The sequence below is a fragment of the Lepidothrix coronata genome, unplaced genomic scaffold (genome assembly GCF_001604755.1).
Source record: "Lepidothrix coronata isolate B3197 unplaced genomic scaffold, Lepidothrix_coronata-1.0 Scaffold122, whole genome shotgun sequence".
Classification (NCBI taxonomy): Eukaryota; Metazoa; Chordata; class Aves; order Passeriformes; family Pipridae; genus Lepidothrix; species Lepidothrix coronata.
Genome location: NW_016690302.1, coordinates 533,661 through 553,953, shown reverse-complemented (window position 1 = coordinate 553,953; position 20,293 = coordinate 533,661). Strand labels below are relative to the sequence as shown.

Here is a 20,293-nt window from a genome sequence, read left to right as displayed (position 1 = left end):
CAGGTTGTGAAAGTCTTGCGTGAATTACTGATTAAGCAGCGGAAGGAGGAATTTAATGAAGAAAAACATGTCCTCAGTGCCTGGGATGGGAAAAGGGTTGTCACTGAAATGTCAGAGCCTGTGTCAGAGGAGAAGAATAAACTTAGTGGTTTCTCTAGTTAAGCTCATGCAAGGGTTTTGTATTGCAATTATTGCTACTGTGTTTTGGCCAGAAAACAGTTTAAACAGTGGATTGGGACTCACATCTCCTGAGTTTTATTTTCTGACTGTCAGAGGTTCAGTTCTGACCTTGAAGCACTTCTCATATCTGTATGTCTCACTTCTTCCTCATCTGTGAAATGTGGATAATGGCACTATGAGTACTCCTCAACTTCAGAGTGGGCATAAGAGGAACAGCATTTTGATGTACATGAGGTCCTTATACTAAATAGTGACAGACATTGTAAAAGGACATAAACAGAGAGTCGAGTCTGAGAAGTTCTTGGGCAAAGGAGCTCTTTATACAACACCCGAGGTGCAGGCACCAGGAGACGTTTGTGACAGCCCGTTTTATTCTCTGACTTGCTCTGATTCTGTGTTTGACTACAATTTACAGAGGCTGAGTGATCCCTGCAAATTGAATGGCAGCAGTGACAATCACAAAAGAGGGACAGCAAGAACCTTTGAGTGCAAAACAGTCATGGGCGCTGGATTATTCAAATCAACACCCTGAAGCCTGAAAAAGGAAATTTTAAGGCTTTGTGAAAATTATGACTAATTCTTTGCAATGGCTGTGGTGCTGTGGAGGAAGGAGATGGATGGTTGGGGGCAGGGAGCAGGTTTGCATTCCGTGGGGCTCTGAAGGCAGTTTCCGTGCATCCTTCTCCTCAGCTCAGTCCTTGCTCGGTACCCTCTGCGGTTAGATTATTCCTTGCAGATAGCAATCAACTGGAAGGAAGTGTGTGTCTAATTTGCATGAGATTATTTAAAACAAAAAAAAAGGTCTGCATTAGTCAGGGTGATGGTAAACAACGCAAAGAGATGCCTTTTATAATATAGCCGTGGCTCAGCTTTCAAAGCCAAATATAATTCACTTACAATTGGCAGTTTCCTTTATTGTTCCTTTTAACCTTTTGCGTTCTGCAGGGGCTTGATCTTGCTGCAACTGCAGAACAACAAAAATGTTTGTTTTCCAAAGTGTCGGAAAGTGGATTTAGAGCGATTCCTCTGTTAAACTGAGGTGATTTTCTTGACATAACTGTTGAGAGTTATATTGGACACAAAGCTTCAGTTTCTGTGGCACTGCTTTTGCATCCAAGGGAAGTGGTATTGATTTTGGGTTGCCAGCTTCCTGCTAGATTAGAACAATGAAGGGACCATGGATACTTCTTCATGTAGTGCAGTGATAGAAGGTCTGTGATAAAGTAAGGTGAGAGATTGGAACAGATGACACTTTCCTCTGGTTTAGAAATTCCCACTTTTCTGTGTAATTAATGTATCAAGGTTGAATAATTTGGGCATGGAAAACTCAAACTGCGTGCATACACGTGTGTAGGTGGTGAATCTGAAAAAAAATCAGTCCAGAGGGAGTTGTGATGAGTTGGTTCTAATTGCCTGGGGACACTCTTGGAATACCTTGTCCGTTTGTGTGTGAGAACGACCAGCACGAAGGCAGGTGGGTTCCTGAGTGCAGGGTGACTTGGCAGCACTGAGTCTCCCCAGGGCAGACCTGCTCCATGTGTGTGCTTAAGGAATCAGCTCTGGGACATGTTTGGAGACCACGATGACGAGGCCTGAAAAGCATCTTGTCCAGATGAACAGAGGTGTTCCAAGGGGGTGTCACTCCCAGCCTCCTCCTCTGCTAATTAAGGGATGTAGTTTGGGATGTTCTTTTGTATAATGCCACCAGCACCATGAGCAAGACCACTTCACCAGGCAGCACAATAGTCCAGGGAAGTAATAACAATTCCAATTTGATCTACTTTGCACAGCATTCAATCCAGGAATTACAATGTGAAAGGTTTCCCATCGTTCTATCGTTCACATTGGCTTTTTCTTCACAGCACAGCAGGGTTTAAATGGAAACAGTGATACTTGGATGTCCCTAGTTGGCCAGATCAGAATAATCCTAGATGTGCATTTTATCTGCAAAAGATTTTAGTTTTTTTCTCAAACAGCATGAGAATAGAAGGGGCAGTATGGTTAGGAAACAATAGGCATTGTTTTCTGCTCTTTTTGCAGAATGAAGTAAGGATCCTCCATTATTTCTGATGTTTCTCAGTGTTAAATATTATCAGATTTGCTGTCTTTGCCTGGAAATAGAACAAAATGCCCTATTATAGTGGGAGCCACATTTACAGCCAGCAGCTAATGTTGTCTCCATCTTTATGAAATCCCAGAGTTGCTGGTGATCTGCAGCGTTGGCATCTGTTTATGTGCTCTCCTACATTGGATAATTAGGAGCTGGTTTAAGCAGTTTCATTCTGATTAGGACTTTGCTTTTTAACATGGATTAGACACCATAAATATTGCTTTTGTGACTAGAGCAGGAGGGTGAGTTGTGTTCATGTGCCTTTTATTACTCTGACTGCAAGTCTTGTTCCACATTGTTACGTGTGGTTTTGGTTCCTTACTATTGATGATTTGGCATTCATCAAATACAGCTCACGGGGTGATTCTCTCAGATTTCAGGACCAAAGATCAGATTTCTGATACAGTTTCTGGCACTGACAATGTTCAGAGAAATCATCAAACTTCTCTGTGCATCAGCATCTGCTCTGTAGAGTGGCTGAATAGTGTTTTGGAGGAACTCACGGATCTCACGTGCTCATAGGAGTAGGGAGAAGATCTGCTAATAGTTATAAAGCCTTCTGAATACCACAAGCACTGTGTTAGTGCTTATGATATTAAATAACAGTTCTGAGGCAGAGTTGTGCATTTATTTCTGGCCGTATTGTTTGTGCTACAGATTATTCTGTGTAGACCCCCCAGTGTGCAGTGAAGCTGAAGAGCCTGAAAATTTTCTTGAAACTTAGCTAATATGCCCACTAGCCATGGCATTTTCTATAGTCTACCTCTCTGTACTGGTAAAAAGGTAACTGTTCTAAAGGATTAAGTTCAGGAATTTCATGTACTAGCAATGCTTTGTGGACCTCCAGTGGGGGTGATGGAGAGGAGGTATCCCCCCCTTTCCTCCCACTGCTGTCCTATTCACACCATTTTCCTCACTGTGTGAGAATCAGGTGATCTGCCTCTTTTCTTCTGAATCCCTTCCCTTAAATCCACATTGTCACTTCCAGCCTTTGGGAATGTTTTTGCACACACACTGTGTGTACAGTGAAAGGTCCTGGATCCCTTCACATGTTCCTCATAGCAGGGACACTGGTTTTTTATGCGCTTCTGTGCAGGAGAGTGACACAACAAATAACACCCAGCTGCCCAGGTCCCACTTCATGACTGCCATCTGAGTACTAAATTCTTTTCCTAGAGGATGTTTTCTCCTGTTGGAAAAAATAATCCAGCTGTGCTTCCTTCTTCGCAGATGCTGATCATTGTGACTCCCGTAGCTGCTTTTCTTTTCCTCCTTGTTGGCCAAATCCTTTCCATATGTTGTGGCCAGTTACAGATGGTCATCCTGGCGTTTCCTGGTGGCAGGAGTCACTGCACCACCGTGTACCATGTGTGCAGTGTTACTCCAGCTCTGTGTGAAACACAAACCAGGCTGCCCTGGGGCAATCTAATCATGCAGCAATAGGCCGGGGCGATGCTCAGCTGAAAGTTTGGGCTTGGCCTTGTTTTGATCTGTTTTGTTATAGTTTTATTTCCTCCTTACATTCTGTGTCCCATTCATACTAATCACAGTCAGTCCTGATTTTTTTCTTTTTATTTCTGCATTTGTCATAAAATAAAGCAAATTATTCCCGTCTTCGGAAACGATCTAGACTAATTAGTCGTCTAACCCAATAATTAGTTTTTTGTTTCCCTGTCTGTTTTCATGCATTATTGTTAGTTTTTTCCCCTCTTTTTTTTTTTTACACCATTACAGATTAAAATGAGCCACATTTGCAGTTGATGGTATCTTTTTTTCGGGGGAAGAATGGAGAATTGCAATAGAAAGCTACTTCAAAAGCAGCAATAAACTCAAGGATAAATTAAGGAAATTGAATGAGCCACATTTGGAAGCAGCGTTGAGGCTAATATTCTGTCGCTTAAGGTTAAATTGCAACAGAGAAAGAGAGAGGGAGACATTCCAGTGAATCCAAAATTGGGGAGGCATTACTGCTCAAGTCAGTGCCAAAATTCTTTGCAGCTTGAAAGGGTTCTGCCTGGCTTGAGGATTTAATTATGCGTGCATCAAGTGGGTAAAGGTGCTAAACTGATGTCGTTTGCTCTGCTCCCCCAGGCCTGACGGATGAAGAGATCGACCTGGCTTTCCAGCAGTCGGGCACGGGCACGGAGGAGCCACAGTCCCCAGGTCCTGCCACACACCCCGTGCCAGCTCAGCCCCCTCCCCCCGTGGTGTATAGTAAGTAACTCTTCGAAAAACAACCGCTCCTGTTGCTTTCTGCAGCGATTTCTGCAGCAATCTCACAGATTTCTGTGCCACGGCCTGGATTTCAGTTCAGCTGATGCCACACTTTCTGTCAGAATTGGGCACCACTTTGAATGCACCTCCTGGTTGCTGATGCTTGTGACAAGATCATGTTACACAAGGAAAATGAGATACAAATGATCACTGTCCACAAACAAACATCATCCAGGCTAGCCTGTGACACCTCTTGACCTGAAGGTGTATAGTCAATACAAATCAGATTCTGATGCACTACAAGGATGTAAAAAAAGCATTCAGTCAACACTGGGGCTCAGTCTTCCCTTCTTAAACTTAGAAAACTTCTCTCTCTGATCTTAAGTAATCTGAGGTGTGACGGCAGAAATTCTGTGCAGACTATGTGGATGTGATTGTATGATTTTTGTGTACAAAATACACTCTCGAAGAATTTTTAAAGTCCCAACATAATCTGTGTAGACTCAAAATTTACATATATATTTGCATTTTAAAACAAACCTCGCAAAAAAGTATCTAAGCTCCAAACAATAAAAACCCAAGTGCACACCATTAAAAATCCATCAAGAGAAGCTGTTCAGCTCACATGTGTGTCTGGCAGTTTGAAAATCACTTCACTTACCTGCCAAGTATTAAAAATAGGATTTTGTTGCTGCTCCTGAACAGCTTTATGTCAGATACTGACTGATAAAACAGTCCACTTAGGGCTGTGTTTGTTAGTTTGAGACACAGTTTTGCTATTGCTGGAGACAATACTAGACCTGCTTTCTGAGTTTTTAACTGCTCTGGTTTGGTACAGTTTGAGAAGAAAAACATTTGTGGTAGAGTTGGGCTCAGAACTGGAATATTTATGACTGCTGTATTGGGTTTGCAGGTGAACTCCAGGGCTGAATTCTGCCCTAATACCTCTCTGTCATAGTCCACAGAAAATGCCAGGGAAGCAAAAATCTGCTCTCTTGCTCAGGAAACGGTACTAGATCCTCTTGGTGCTCTCCATTGCTCATTCAGCAAACTCTTACCATAACCCAATCCTGGAGGAGTTCATCCTCCCTGATTTCCTGATCTGAGTAGGGCAGGGAAGGAGCACACAGTTGAACCCAGGAAACACTGTCACCACTGTTAACCCTGGCACCTTAATCACTCTTTGGTTGTTTTATTTCACTGTTTTGGCCTTCCTCAAAGCACCAGTTCCAAATTTCTTCTTACCAGATAAGAATCTTAACTAATATTTAAACATCAGAATGTTCCCAGCAATAGCTCCAAAGAGAATTTTGAAAGTATCATTAGTAATGCTCAGAAACCAAAGGTGACTAAAAATACCACTGAAGTAAAGCCTTTTTAGGGGATATAATTGGAGACTAAATTGGTGCTCTAACTTTGTGATCTGGTTGGCCCCTTTTAAATAATTTGAACCCAAAGCTTTTTCCTGTGAGCCAGTCCTTTATAGCAGCCCCCAAAATTAGGGAAAGGTGACAATGAGTTCATTAGGTATTGTTCCTCCCCGCTCTAGCCATTCTTTGTAGACCTTCTATTTAAGCTTAACCTCTAAATGGATGCATAAAAAGAATGAAGAGCTGAACATACACGGTATTTGTTTGGCCAAAACACTTGGTTTGATTAGTTCTCATCTGTGCCCTGTTCTGGTCCTGGGCTGGTGTTAATGATGGATTCATCTTTGTGCTTTCCATGGTATCAGAACTGCAAAAGGAATATGTGGATATCTCTAGAGCTGATGGATGAGAGGATGCAGTGGCTCAGTGCTCTTTCAAAGGTGTCTTCTTTGCTGTAGGTTATTTCATCAGTTGGATGCTAATCCTGTAGTGAAGATTTCTGAATTGGTCCAAATCTGCTCCAGGACAGTTGTTTCTGTGATAGTTTACTAAGTCAATTTATCTTTCACAGGTTTCTCAGGGCTTGTCATGTACGGAGGAAGGCAGACACTACTTTTTCTGTCTATCTGTTATGCTTATCTTGTCACACAGCATTCGTGACACTGCCTTGGAATGCTGCAAGGTTTGAAGTTAGAAAGAATATCTGCAGGACTAGTGAGATAGGGAGGCTGCTGAGCCTGTGCTCTGACTTAGTGGTGGGAACAACTCATATTGGAGAGCTTATCTTGAAAAAAGTTGCAAGCTGTATTTGCCTTCCCCAAAAAGGCATCTGAGTTTCTTGTGAAGCAGCAGCTGATCTGCTCGAGTTTAGGTCGTGAAGACTGTGAACCACCTTGTTTGAAATTTTTGGTTCTTTTTAAGCGTTTTTTGAGTAGTTTTGACACCTCTACACCAAACAACAAAACTAGAGAGAAGGAATTACCCCCCACAGAGCAAAAAGGAGAAACATTTGAGGAGGGTTGTGTGCTGAAAAGCAGAGGCTCTAAGAAATCTTCTAAGAAAATCTTAATTTCTCTCTGCCTCCCCCTCCCCACAAGGTATTGCTGCTTCATGTTTAAAAATTACATTAAAACTGTGGGCTACGAGTGCAGCAGTTCAGGATGGTTCAGAACCATCTCAAGAGTTTATTCAGCAGGAGTGAAGCAAAGAGCTGAGTTGGTGATTTGCCGGCAGTGCCAGTGTGAGATGCCCACTCCTGTGAGTCACAGCAACAAATCCTGTGCACACCTTGGGATTTAACTTCCTTCCTCCCCTGCTGTTTTCACCCCAGTCTGTTCTATTTCTTAAGTTCATACCACTTAAATACTTCTTTCTGTACAATTGAACTGCCAGTGTATCCATCTCTGAATGTTCTGATGTTTTGTTGGAAGCAGCTGTTACCTGTATAAATACTTTCTTATTCTTGAAGAGTTAACAAGAAAGAAGCAGACTTGGAAGCCTTCAGAGTCACATAGTTCTTGTGTGCTGATCTCCTTGTGGGTTTGGTTCAAGAGAAATTGTGAAAACTTTTGGGGGAAGAGGCAAGAATTAAGTTTCTTGTATTTTAGGTTAATACCATCTCTACTGTTTCTCCTCCTGTTCTGGAGGAGTAATTCCTTCCCTCCAGTTTGTACTTTTGCCAAGAGGTGTCAAAACTGCTTTTAAAAAAAAAAGCTTAAAAAAAGCTTGAATTTGATTAATATAGAGAAACAAGACTTTGCCTGACTGATAATAAAACTGATAAATGACATTTGAATTACTTGTAGCAGTAATTTATTACATAAAATATCTTTTATTTGACATGCGATTAGTTGCTGGAAGCATCACTCAATCTGACTAGTTTAAACATGCTCTGAAATGAACCCCCAGTAAAAAACCAGGGCTGTCTGCTGTTGCCATTCTGAAATGCACTAATCCAGCAGTGAGGACAAAAACCTGACTTTAAATATTTCAGTGATTAATTGGGTTTGTGGGTTTTTTTTTACCTTCCTAACCCATACAATTACAAGCAAACTCAGGGGAGTTTCTGAGCAAGGTGTGCAAGGCTGCAGCTGCTCATCCAGGTATTGCCTGTGTGTTGTCCCCCGTGGTATTTATGGGCTCCATTTATGGGGGTTTGTGCAGATTTGGCACCTCCTTAAAAATCAGTTACAGTGACTTTTTTCTTGCCATTTGGATCTTCTTTCCCAACCCCTGTGTCTTCATTATGTGGGGGGCTGTGGAATACAGACTGTTTTCTCTTACAGTGAAAAATGGTAACTGGAATCCAAACTCTTTTTTTCCCCCCCAGCACCTTTCCATGGATTCACTGTTTGCTCTTGGAAAATCACCTCTTCCAGCCTCAGTTTCTACAGTTTTAAATGTGGATGTTGGTGAGGCTGACCTTAACTTGGATGCACAAGGCCTAATTAATTGGTGTCAGGAAAGTTAATTCTGAGATGAGTGGGGATCTTAAAAATAGTAGGTGTTTACTCTGGAAGTGCAATTTACAGTTGCTGCTGTGAAAATTAAATATACTTATAGAAAACACAGACTTACAGCTGGAGAAAATGCCTGTCCTTTCCATTTGCCTTTTGAGAGTGTCTTATGTAGAATGGTTTGTTACTTCCCCAGTGCCTTAACTGGAGAGTAACTGGGCTGTCAGTGCTTTTTCACTTTACTTGAATTTTACTTGTGTTACCAGTGGAGAAACTGAGGATTTGCAAAGCACTGAGGTTACAGCTGAGAAGCTCCTAACCCTCTCTTCAACCCATGTTTTAGGTTAGAGAATTGCAGAGGAAAAGGAAGGGTGAGTGTGAATCTTAGGCAGAGCTGTGACATTCTTGATAGCACTGTAAAGTTGTTGTGGTCAATGCAGAGCCTTTACTGCATCCCTCACTCACTTTTTCTCTGCACCCCCCTCACTTTTTTTTTTTTTGCCACAAGACAGAATTATTTCACACATCTCTAAAATGAGTAAAATGGCATTTCAGCTTCTTGTCTTTATAGACTCTCTGAACTTTAGGAAAGATCATTCTGGTCCCTTTTCATTAATAATGAAAACCAGGGGGCAATAAAATGTTCTTAGCTCGAGCATTAGAGGAATGGAGGGAGGGATGAGGGAGGTGAAAGGGCAAAGCGGGCAGATTCCTACAGGTGTGTCTCCTTCCTGCTCAGAGGTCACCCAGCTGGGAGGGGGTTTGGGACAGCCACTCAAGGACAGCTTGGACAGGGCACAGCTGGACCCACAGAGAGGATTAACCCTTCACAGTGGGCAGTTCAGCCAGGAACGAGCTGTGTTCTCACAGAGGGACATTTTTAGTCAGAAGTTCAGGGGAGAGAACTGGACAACCAAGAGACTTCAGGTCCCAGAAATGGCAGTGGGAGCAGAGTGTGGAGGGGAAAGTGGGGTGGATGGCTGGGGTTTGCAGCGAGATAAGCCAGAGATCATTTTCAATCCTGACATGTACACAGCCAGTTACTGCAGCTTAGCTGACGTGTGTTAACTCATTAAGTTAAAAAGTTATGATAATTTGATCATGTGCCTAAGCTCCAAAACTGCAACTGCAGCAACCCAAAATACTCCTGGTGACACTATTCACCAGTTCTGACAGAGATGCTTTAATTTGTTCAGATTTCTAGTCAGTGGATAATTTCAGGAACTGTGTCCTAAAACATAGTAAGAAGCTCTGAGTGCCAGTGTTTGGGAGTCAGTGCCTGTCTGTGGACTCTGAGGGCTGGGATTAGGAGTAATTCTTGCAGTGAAATGTCTGTAGAGCTCAGCAACAAGCAAAATGGCAATAGGTGAGCAAAGCAGAAAGGAGAGCAGCATCCACCCATGTCAGCCAGCTGAGCCTCCCTCTGAAAGCCCAGACTGAAACTCTGGAGAACAGACTGAGCTTACAGACGTTGCAGTCACATGTAGATTTGGATCTGTCTGTTTGGAGACCACACCGGCCTCCATCTCATCAGTTCTGCCCACATCCTGCCACTGAACTTTAGGCAAGATCATTCTGCATCCTCTTTATTATTAAAGAAAACCGGGGGCAGTACAAGATTCGTTCAGGGAACTGCGAGGGAGGTGAAAGGATAAAGCTGGTGGAAAACTACAGGTATCTCCTGATGCTGCTGGGAGGAGCAGAGCACGCCGTGCCTTTGCTGTGGAGTCTCTCAGCTTCTGTGCAGAATTGTGTGTTAAATATTTCAAGCATTTATCTACTTCTTTACCTCTCTCTGTAGATATTTAATTGCATATTTTCTCTCTGCTCTTTATGTGTGCTTTGGTCCCTGTTTGTAACTTAAGCTTGAAAGACACTGGATCCTTCCTTATTGAAATGGTCCATAATTGCTGACACAGTTTTCATAAACCCATTTATTGCCCTGATAGATTACTCTTCTTTCTCAAAACACTCCCTTCTTTCCTTTTTCCTGCACTCCTCTGGGTCTCTGGCTCTGTCCCCATTTTCGACAATTGTGATAGAGGAGAACAATAGGTATTCAGGTAGGGAGTTAACCTCAGCTAGTATGGACCCTACAGACAATTATCTGGGATCAGAGTGCATTCTGCAAGGGAACAGGAGGGCAGAGCAGCTTGATGGAACCTTTTTAATTGCTGCTGTGATTTGTCTCCCTGTGACACTTTGTGCAAGGTCGGTGTCAGTGCCAGAGGTCTGGCCAGATGTTTGTGTCCTCGGGCCAGAGGCCTGCCCACTGTGTGCTATTCATGGCTCTTTTCTCTGATAAAATGGGTGTACAAAAATGTTGTCACCTGCAGTTCTGACTGTGATTGTTTCTTGATTTTGGCCCTTAGGTCCCCCTGGCTCCAGATGGCGAGATTATGGGGCTTTGGCCATCATAATGGCAGGAATTGCCTTTGGATTCCACCAGCTCTACAAGGTAATATCTGAGAGAGCCATGTTATGCTGCCTGTGTCCAAATCACCGTGTTGGTTCCAAGCTGGTGAAGCATCTCTGTCCTCAGTGGCACTGCCAGTGGTGTATTTGAGAAATGTAGACATTTAACATGAAAATGCAGAGTCAAAAAAAACCCCATGGAGAGCAAACAAAACTAGTTTTTAGCTGTGACTCAAACTGCTGTAAACAAGGTAATTTTCATCAGGTTTGCTCTCAGTGCATATTCAGTTCCCAGGCCCTGTGCTGCAGAAGGATCCATGGCAGTGAGAGTTGTGACCTGTTAGACCCAGTCCATCCTCTGTGTACAGGGTTAGGAACTGGTTTTTAGCACCCTGAGAAATGTAACCACAAAACTCTTCTTCTGCAACTTGTTTTAACACCTGCTGTAGGGGTGTGTGTGGATAAAGGATCACTGGCGCTGTGATAAAGGCTGAGGTTTGGGGGGTGGGATTTGAGGATGTTTCGGGTAGATTAGAAAGAGCACTTTGCATATCCCTATTTCCTAAAAAAGTTTCTGTACTCCATGCAGAAATACCTGGTTCCTCTCATCATGGGAGGCAAAGAAGACAGGAAACAACTTCAGAGGATCGAGTCAAACATTTCTGAGATGAGTGGCAGCGTGACACAGACAGGTAAAGATTAATGACTCCATCAATTCACCCCTCAAAGCCTTCCTCCCTGTATCCTCCATTCTGCCAAGACCCCCACCCTTTTCTTTCCCTCCATCTCCACTTTATGTGGTGACTTCATTTATCTGCTCTGAGAATCTGTTCACATTTGCAAATGAAGCCGCCGTCATTTCGGTTTAATTTGAAATTGCTTGTTTACTGTCGGCACGGCCTCAATTAATTATGTTTTTACGGAAAGGCTCCCAACCTCAGAATATTAATAAGGGGAATAAAATGACAGCCTTTCGGAGGGCTGTAAAGTTCATTTTTAATTTCTGCTTCTCTGATGTTTTCAGGGGCTTTTTTTCGGTGGTTTCCCCCCACCTTCCATCTGAAAATCCGAGCAAGGGTCAGGAGAGTCTGTAATTACTGTGCCTCCCTGACCTGAGCCACCTTCTCTGTTATTGACTCCATAGGGTGTCTGTTCATTACCCAATGCCCTAATGATGGTCTGGATTAGCTGTTACCTGTCACACCAGTAGAGGTTTTAATTTTATTTATTTTATCAGCTTGTTTACTACCTGGAAGCTTTGGATAAAGTGCCAAAGTAGAAAAGTTCTACAGCTGGAGTTGGAATCCAGCAGAAGTTGCTCAGTGTTTGCTGGGCTGTAGGAGAGGAATATAGGGTGCTCTCCTGAAATAAAAGGGGAAAAGCACAAAGTATTCTCAGTTGGGAGGAAAAAAGGTATGATTTTCAGCAGTAAGTTTGTTAAAGATATTGGGGTTGAAGGAGCTGATGGGTTGAGAGTGGGAGGATGCTAATTACACTTTTTACTGAAGGGTGAGAAGAAAAGCATCTTTCATTTCTCATGATACCCTGAGGTCAATCCTGGGAGCAGCTTCTTCCCAGATTGGAGCTCGCCCCGGTGTTTGCCTGCAAGAGGCCTGAGATAGATAAATGATGCAAACATTGTATAAGTTCAGGGAGATGTACAAATCATAAACCAATATAATTAGAAGGGAGAGGTTTTGGACGGATATACTGTGGGCTATAGACATCTATACAATGGAAAGATAAACTAGAAATACTGGAGGTTAGATGCAGTGCAGGTAGATTACCCGTAGTGCAGATAAATCATATGGATTAAAGTGAGCAGGCGGGCATAGATAAATTAAATACAGTAGGAATAGAGGCATGTCTGTAGCTAGACAGCAGGAAAGGAGTGTGTGAGTGTGTGCATGTATCTCACTTTGACTCTCCTGCTTTTTCCCTCACAGTGACTCAGTTACAGACAACTTTAGCAGCTGTCCAGGAGCTGCTAATCCAGCAACAACAGAAAATCCAGGACCTCACCCAAGAGCTGGCTGCTTCTAAGGTATAGCCACCACCATCTCTGGAACATGCATGGCTTCTTTTGTGGGCACATGGAAAGCACTGGCTGTGGGTTGGGCACTCAGTGAAACAATCTGGCTTTGCTGTGCAGCTCTGGATGCAGCACCTGTGTCTGAGGCCTCACACCCGTTCTCATCTTCTGCAGTGCATTTGAGATGAAATAGTTGTGGTGTTAGTCCACTGACCAGTTGTGCAGAGGTTTTGTTTGTGTGTAATATGTAATTTTACATGTTTCTGTTTCTCTTGTCTCTTAAGTCACTTTTCAAAACAGTGACTTAATCCTGTTCAGACAAGCATACACTTGAAGGACTGTATTTAAGTCACTTGTTCAGATCCAGGCCAGGTAATGGTCCATCATTCTTACAATCTGGGTTCTTGTTCCAGTGATTTTGGACAGCTCAGTCACATCACAACCCCATTAGTGACACACAGTGACCCATTCCCCTTGACTCCTGACTTGACCCTGCCAATAAAACCATCAGTTCTGACCAGTTTGTGTTGTTACATGTGTAAATAAAGTAACCACTTTTAACCAAAATTGATTTTCTTTCTGGCAATGAGAATTAGTGCTTTGCATCTCCAGAGTACTTTGCAGCCACCGGCTTAAGCATTCTACAGACAGAAACTGTGGATGACATGTGAGGTGGGGTGGATTTGAACCAGTCACATGGAGATGAAGCCTTCCTTTGACTCACAAACCTGGGGTTGTTCAGGGTCCAGTCTCTGGGCAGGGAGAGATTTTCCTGTGAAATCCTTTAGGCAAAGCTTCCAGCCTTCTACCTGGAGCAGGAATTGTCTTCTCCCCTTCCCTACACTTTAATCTCTTACAGGGCCTTTGATGGTGTGTCACTGGTGGGCCACAGCTGACTCTGTGCTGTGCACACTGTACAGTAGGAATCCCTCAGTGGCACAGCTGTAAACCCAACCATGAAAGCCAGTTTATGACCACAACACTCTGCTTCAATTTTCCTTGGGAACTGTGGCCTGACAGTGGCCTGGAGCCAGTCCGGAAATTGGAAAACTGTTTTCAGGTCTTAAGTGTTAAGATTAAGAACACATGTTGAGCTTTAAGAAGGAAAAAGGCCATAAGAGTCTTGGTGGTTTAGAGAGTCTTGAAGAAGTTTTTCCTCCCCCCTCTCTACCCCCTGCACTGAAATGGTAGCACACATTGTTATGATATCTAAACCTCATGTGTACAAAGAAAAACTTGGGCAACCCCACAAACCAAGGAATAAAAGCTGTGTTTTCTCAGCTGTAATGTAAGTTTTTATATCTGCTTTTCAAACTCCTACTGGCATGCTGTAAAAAATTAAAAAGAGGGACTTTAAGTAATTAAAAAACGTACATAAAAATTCAAGGCTTGAATTTTCTACAACTGTTTTTAAAGAGACTGGCTAAAAAGCCCCAGATGTCAGATTTTATTTCTAAATCCTAGGCATCTGGCACCATATGTGTTTCGGAAATTTGAGTCCTTTGCAGGCCAGTGAGTGGAAATCACTCCCTTGTTAATGTGCTGCCGTAGCTTTCAAGGTCTTGGAAAGCCAGAACAGTGGCTCCTGGATTCTTGCTGTCTGAGGGCTGGGAGTGTGAATCCCAAGGGAAGGCATCTGTGTATATCACAGCTCCTACAGCCCCAGCCTCTCCCAGCACTCTGGGGTCGGAGCCCAGAAGTCCCTGTGAGCAGTGCTGGCTGTGAAGGTGCTCAGGGTTACTCAGCACCAGCTGAAGTCTGTTTAAAGAATAAGTAGGAACAACCAGTTCTGGCTACATGGAGTAGGAACTGCTGAGGAGGAGATTTGTGTTATTCCAGCCCTGGCTTCCTTTGGCACGGGGTTTATTAGAAGTATCTTTGGAGCGATGCTCACAAATGGGTTCATTCCAAATGGCTTTTAGCAGAAATTACTGTGGGAAGTGCCAGGCATGAGTTTGCTCTGCTCCCACAGCTACAGGAGCTGCTGGAGCAATAGGATGGGGGAACCATAGGCCATGATCTGTCTTTAAGAAAGTCCCTCCCATTTCTCAAGGTCCCAAAAGGGTTAAAAGAAAGAATGCCAAAAGTATTGTCTGCAGCATATTCTGCTCAGTTACTTGCTCTAATTTCTGCCTGATATCCCATGGCAGTTCTGATGCAGTGCTGGCAGCAGCTGTACCAGGCTTCCAGGAGTTACTTACCATTTTTCCCCACCAAACTGCATCGACTGCCTTGAAATATCCAAGAGACAGAGCCTAGTCCAGCTGCTGCTGGGGGTCCAGCCTGGTAACTCCAGCACAGCTCTAATTCTTCACATCGAGGAAGGGAAGATTTTTGCAGCTTTCAAGCACTGATTTATCAGCCCACCTCTAAACACCACAGAGTGCAGATAATCGATTCTTTCTTTCATGATTTAGGAGAAATGAACAAATGGTTTTAAAATAGTTGTTAATATATAATATTTGAATGTGTTGCCTCAGCTAAATGCAGTCACAGGAAGGAGTAAAGGACCTGATTCAGTGCAACTCCCACAGCTGTTCAGGATCCTAATTCTAGTTCTTCTATAGAAATTCATTAGGTCAGTGCCAAATGATTTAGTTTATCTCTTTGTGTATTGTTCTCTGTCTGATATGTTGGTGGAAAACATCCTATGTGGACCCAGCTTTGTCTGAATTCTCATAAGTGCTCCTGGAAAAAGAAGTGGCCCCTTGAGATGCTTCAGCAGTGGTTGTGCATGGGATGTTGGAAACAAGATTAGTTAGTCCCCCAAGCACATAGCAAATATTTGAGTAGTCTTGGCACCTTGAGACAATTAGTATTTCTGATCATTGTGGGGATTTGTTCAGGTCCTTCTGTATTGTGGAAGTTGTTTTGCTCAGATATGAGAGGTTTTAGATGTTAGAGCTTATGTATGTTATCCACGGGACTTGAGATTCCCAGATAGGATAACACAGGAAAAAGTGACATTGGTGACAAGTGACATTGTCCAGTTCAGACTTTGATCTTTATGTCTTGTTTTTCATGTTCTAGGCCACAACTTCCACCAACTGGATCCTGGAGTCACAGAATATTAATGAATTGAAATCTGAGATCTACTCTTTAAAAGGGCTCCTCCTGAACCGGTATGGACAGAACTGGGAGCAGGTTGTGGTGGGGAGAGGGCTGCTTTCTGAATCCTCTCAGTCATGGAGAGGAAAGGCATTTCCAGCAGGAACTAGCTCTATATCCTGTTATTGCTATTTTAATAATACCACTTTGCACTCCACTGTCACTTTCTATTTGCAGGTCTCAAAATGCTTTTCAAACTTGCCTTAAATCACAGAGTGCTTGGGGAAGTTGATAAGATTTTTCCTTTTTGTTTGTGGTAGAGGAGCTCTGGGCCATTCCCCGCAGTCAGGATGCCTCTCACCTCCTCTCAGGCACTGCCTGCATCTGCACCTCTGGCTGTTCATGGTCAGGGCATAACCAGGATGAAAAGAGTCTCACCACAGCAGAGCCTGTTTATCTCAGATAGCTCGGGTATAGACATCTTACGGTGTAGGAGTTGTCTGAAATGAGGTGATAGAAATCCCAGCCTGTGGGACAGTCATGAGAACTGGGATCAGATCTCAGTTCTTGAGAAAATTCTTTTTTTCCCAAGTATGTTAATTAAGAGTTTATCCAGCTTTTCAGCTATTGATCCCTTCACTCAGATCTGACTCCCTTCCCTCCTTCTACATGTAGCTAAGTCTTCTCAAGTCATCTGTTTCCTAAGAGATGGACTTCAAAGGTCGCTCTAAGATTGAACTAAACATGTTCTGGATCTCAGCAAGTGGGCTTTTCAGAAGTCTGAAAAGTATATTGTCTTTAATATCCTTTTAGATTCTTGCTACACCTCTCATTCCTCCCAGGAGTCTTGGTAGGAAGCTCTGAGGGACTGAGGACACACATTAAGTTCCTGTCTGTTAAGCTGGGTCACACCAGCCTCACTTCTGGGGGCAGAGTGTTACTTGATGACTCCCACTTTCCACACACACAGGCGAGAGTGTGTGGGAAGTACTAGATCAGACATGCTTTTTTGCCTTGCTCTTCATGGTGGATGACTCTGAGGGCAGCACTGCTCCCCTTACACTTAGATTTGTCCTGTCTGGTGCTTGGATTCTCCTCTCAGGCATTATTTTGCTACTGTCGTATCCCTAAAGCCACCTGGAAAGGACTCGGAGAAGAGCAGCCAGCTTTCCCAGCTGGTGTGACTCCATTCAAGTCAGAGGAGCTGAACCAGTTTGTGGCAGCCAGGGCATGGCCCAAACATGTAAAGTGCCTGCTGGGACTGGGAGAAAGGCTCTGGATTGCCACGAGCCAGAATGCAATAGTGGTGTATCACTGTGGAGGTGAGAGCCAGGTGGTGAAATTCCTTGGCTCGGGCACAGGACCTGGTGTGTCTGACTTCTTGCTCCAGTGGGAGTTTTCTTTTCCAGTTAACTAGTGATTGTTTTATGAAGGGACACCCCTGCCTTTTCTCAGGCAGCATTCCTGAGTGCTGGCTTACTTTGTGAAAATGGCCAAATCAGATCATTTTAGTGCTTCAGATTGCCCAGCTGGGATATTTTCCTTGCATACAGGCTCGATTGCTGGGTGCTTGTAAAGCACTTTGAGAATCTGGCTGGAGAAGCGAAGTGGCCTTGGTTTTGTTCATTTATGGCAAAGAGACTTGCAGTTTCAGTCCTGCTTTACGTGACTTCCCCAGTGCAAATGCCATTCTCTCTAATGATAACCTCTCAGCATTTTTAATAAAAGCCCCTTTCTCTCCTTCTTTTCCCCTCTTCCCCCTCCCCAAGGAGGCAGTTCCCTCCCTCCCCTTCGGCTCCTAAGATCCCATCGTGGCAGATCCCGGTGAAGCCGAGCTCACCCTCCAACCCCGTCGTTGCCAACCACAACAGCAGCAGTGACATCTCCCCGGTCAGCAACGAGTCGACCACCTCGTCCCCGGTGAAGGAGAACCACAGCCCCGAGGGCTCCAAGGTCAGCTGCCACCTGCTGAGCACCGAGGAGGCCACCAAGGCCGTCATCGATGTCACCAGCCAGGTGAGGATGGAGGTGCAGGGGGAGGAGGAGAAAAGGGAAACCAAAAGGAACGAAGAGGAGGAAGAGGATGATGAGGATGACGATGTCAGCCACGTGGATGAGGAGGAGTGTCTGGGTGTCCAGACTGAGGACCGGCGAGGAGGGGATGGTCAGATTAATGAGCAAGTGGAAAAGCTACGAAGACCTGAGGGAGCCAGCAATGAGAATGAGATTGACTAAGACACCCTGGCTGCTGCTGCTGCTGCTGTCCATCCTCCCTGGCCTGCTGCACTGTCCCAGTGCCTCTCCCGTTTTGTGGAGGGAAGTGCTACCATCTCCTCCAGTGATTCTCCCATGACTGACCTCGAGCAGGGTCACGATTGCCTGGTGAACAAGGTGGGCCCTGTTTCACCACAGGGCTTTGCAGTGTTGCAGTGGCTTCTTCTCCCCTCCCAGACCTCCTCCCGTGAGCTGGGGTCACTGCTAGGCTGGAAGACCGATCGCCTTACCATGCACCACAGCTACAGAATCAGCCCTCCTGCAAAAACACCATCTCTCCTCAAACAGTCAGCCTCTTGCTGCATCCTAGAGCCCTTCTATCCAACTTCAGAAATCTGTCCCGAGCTCCTTGATTTCACAAGCCTTTAATCCCCACATAAGGCCCAAACCAGTTCTGTTTCCCAAAATAAACCCTCTGTTTTATTTCTCAAACTACTTGATATTCTGTTGCCAAAAAAAAAAAAAAAAAGAGCGTTTTAACCCTGAGTTCCTCACCAGACCTCAGTCTTGGCTCTTCCAAACCTTATGCCAAGCCTCAGATTCCTGAAACTACCTAGCATCTAAAAACACTAAATTTCTGTGGAGTCCAAAAAACACTATTTCCACCCCATGTGCTTACACTCATCAGAGTGGCCTCTTACTAGGGACCAAGTCCAGGTGTCAGAGCTGCAGTAAAATCCATGGGAACAGGTGGCTTTGTTGCTGATTGCTCCCCAGTAAAAGAAGGCTTTAAAAGAAGTTGACTCCACTCATCCCAATTATGACCCTTCCTCCTCCAAAGACAAGGAGCTCACATCAGTTTTTGACATCTTACATTTTATTTATAGCTGCCCTGAATGAACGAATGAATAAATGAATGGGGTGATATATCAGATGCTGAAATAGTTGGTTAATTCTGAGTGTTTGCAATGGTTTTTAGCCTGCTTTTCTCTCTAAATGAGAAGAAAACCAACCTTAAATGGTTAGCTCAGACTTGTATCTCTCCAGTGACAGGCACCTGCTTCAGCAGAGCAGTCTCTTCAGCAGAAAGAGCTCTGAGGTTTAACCACTGGCCCTTCTTGCCCAGTCCAGCCTTTTTTTGCCCCGCTGGGGCCATACACAAATCAAACCAGTGAATTTTGAAACCTCTCATTTGCAGCATTGTGTTCTCAGCTGGTAAAATGGTGGTGTCCAATGATATTATTCACTGCATCAGAACCTCTTAGCAGAGCAATTCTTGTAACAACTGAGTCTCACTGTCCTCACCAAGCAAGTGTGCTCGTCTGTGTGATCATGTATAGATTTCAAATATAAAATATGATTGTATATAATTGTAATAAATATGACTTACCACTATTTAACACCAGGCTATCACTGGATTACCATGGCTCTTATTTTTGGGGAGAAATATGCATGGGGGGGGTAAGGGGAGGGAAACGGGATGGTTACAGAAATTCAATCCCTTGAAAATGTTTTCTGAAGGATGTTTGTGGTTGGTTTTGTGACTACTCCAATCCTAGGTGACCTCAGCAGGAGGCAGTGCAGGGAGCAGTGTCAGGTACACCATAAACAGCTCCAGCAGCTCCAGTGCTGGGCTGTGTCTGATGGTGCAGAGGTTGGGATGGGTGGATGAATCACCTGAGCAGTGAAATGCAGCTGTTCTGCTGCCTTGGCTCCCGGCAGGAGGCTCTGCAGGGTGTGGAATGCTGTGTCCTGCTCCTTCCACCCCGGCAGCAGGAGGTGCTGAAGGGAGCCTGTGAGATATCCCACGGCCCCTCGGCCTTATCTGCCGGGAGGGAATGCTGTGCTGGATCCCATGACTGGTCTAACCCTGCCATCCCAGTCCAGCAGCCACTGAAGGAAAGGGAGTGCAGCAAGTAATTTGTAGCTACTACAGTCCCATTGTTGTTCAACAGAAGGATTTGGCTCCCTTCTGAAAAATGAGGGATTTACTTGATTCCCGAGTATTTGGGTGTCTGGTACACAGTGACATTTTCCTGCTCAGGGGGAGTGAAAGGGACCTTCATATTACTGTATTTAGACCTGCTGCTGAATGTGATGATTTCTCATGCCTTAAATGGACGAATATCTTCCCCAGGAGTGAGTGTGTGTGTGTCTCTCTCTCCCTCTCCCTCTCAGTCTCTCTCTCCACTGTTTAACGTTCACAAAGAACGTCACGTTTAGCTAAAACAGGGCAAATTTGAAAGTGTTTAAA

At 44.2% G+C, this 20,293-nt stretch overlaps 1 protein-coding gene across 1 annotated transcript in view; it reads left to right on the top strand.

The window, feature by feature from the left end:
- PEX14 (peroxisomal biogenesis factor 14) overlaps positions 1–19,444 on the top strand; it is a 71,575-nt gene extending 52,131 nt beyond the window's left edge. Inside the window, exons 4-9 of the mRNA XM_017825823.1 lie at positions 4,382–4,504; positions 10,703–10,788; positions 11,335–11,437; positions 12,692–12,789; positions 15,808–15,899; positions 17,595–19,444. Coding sequence (XP_017681312.1) covers positions 4,382–4,504; positions 10,703–10,788; positions 11,335–11,437; positions 12,692–12,789; positions 15,808–15,899; positions 17,595–18,060 — 968 coding nt within the window. The 3' untranslated portion in view covers positions 18,061–19,444. The remainder of the gene's footprint in view (positions 1–4,381; positions 4,505–10,702; positions 10,789–11,334; positions 11,438–12,691; positions 12,790–15,807; positions 15,900–17,594) is intronic.
- Positions 19,445–20,293: the final 849 nt, after the last annotated feature.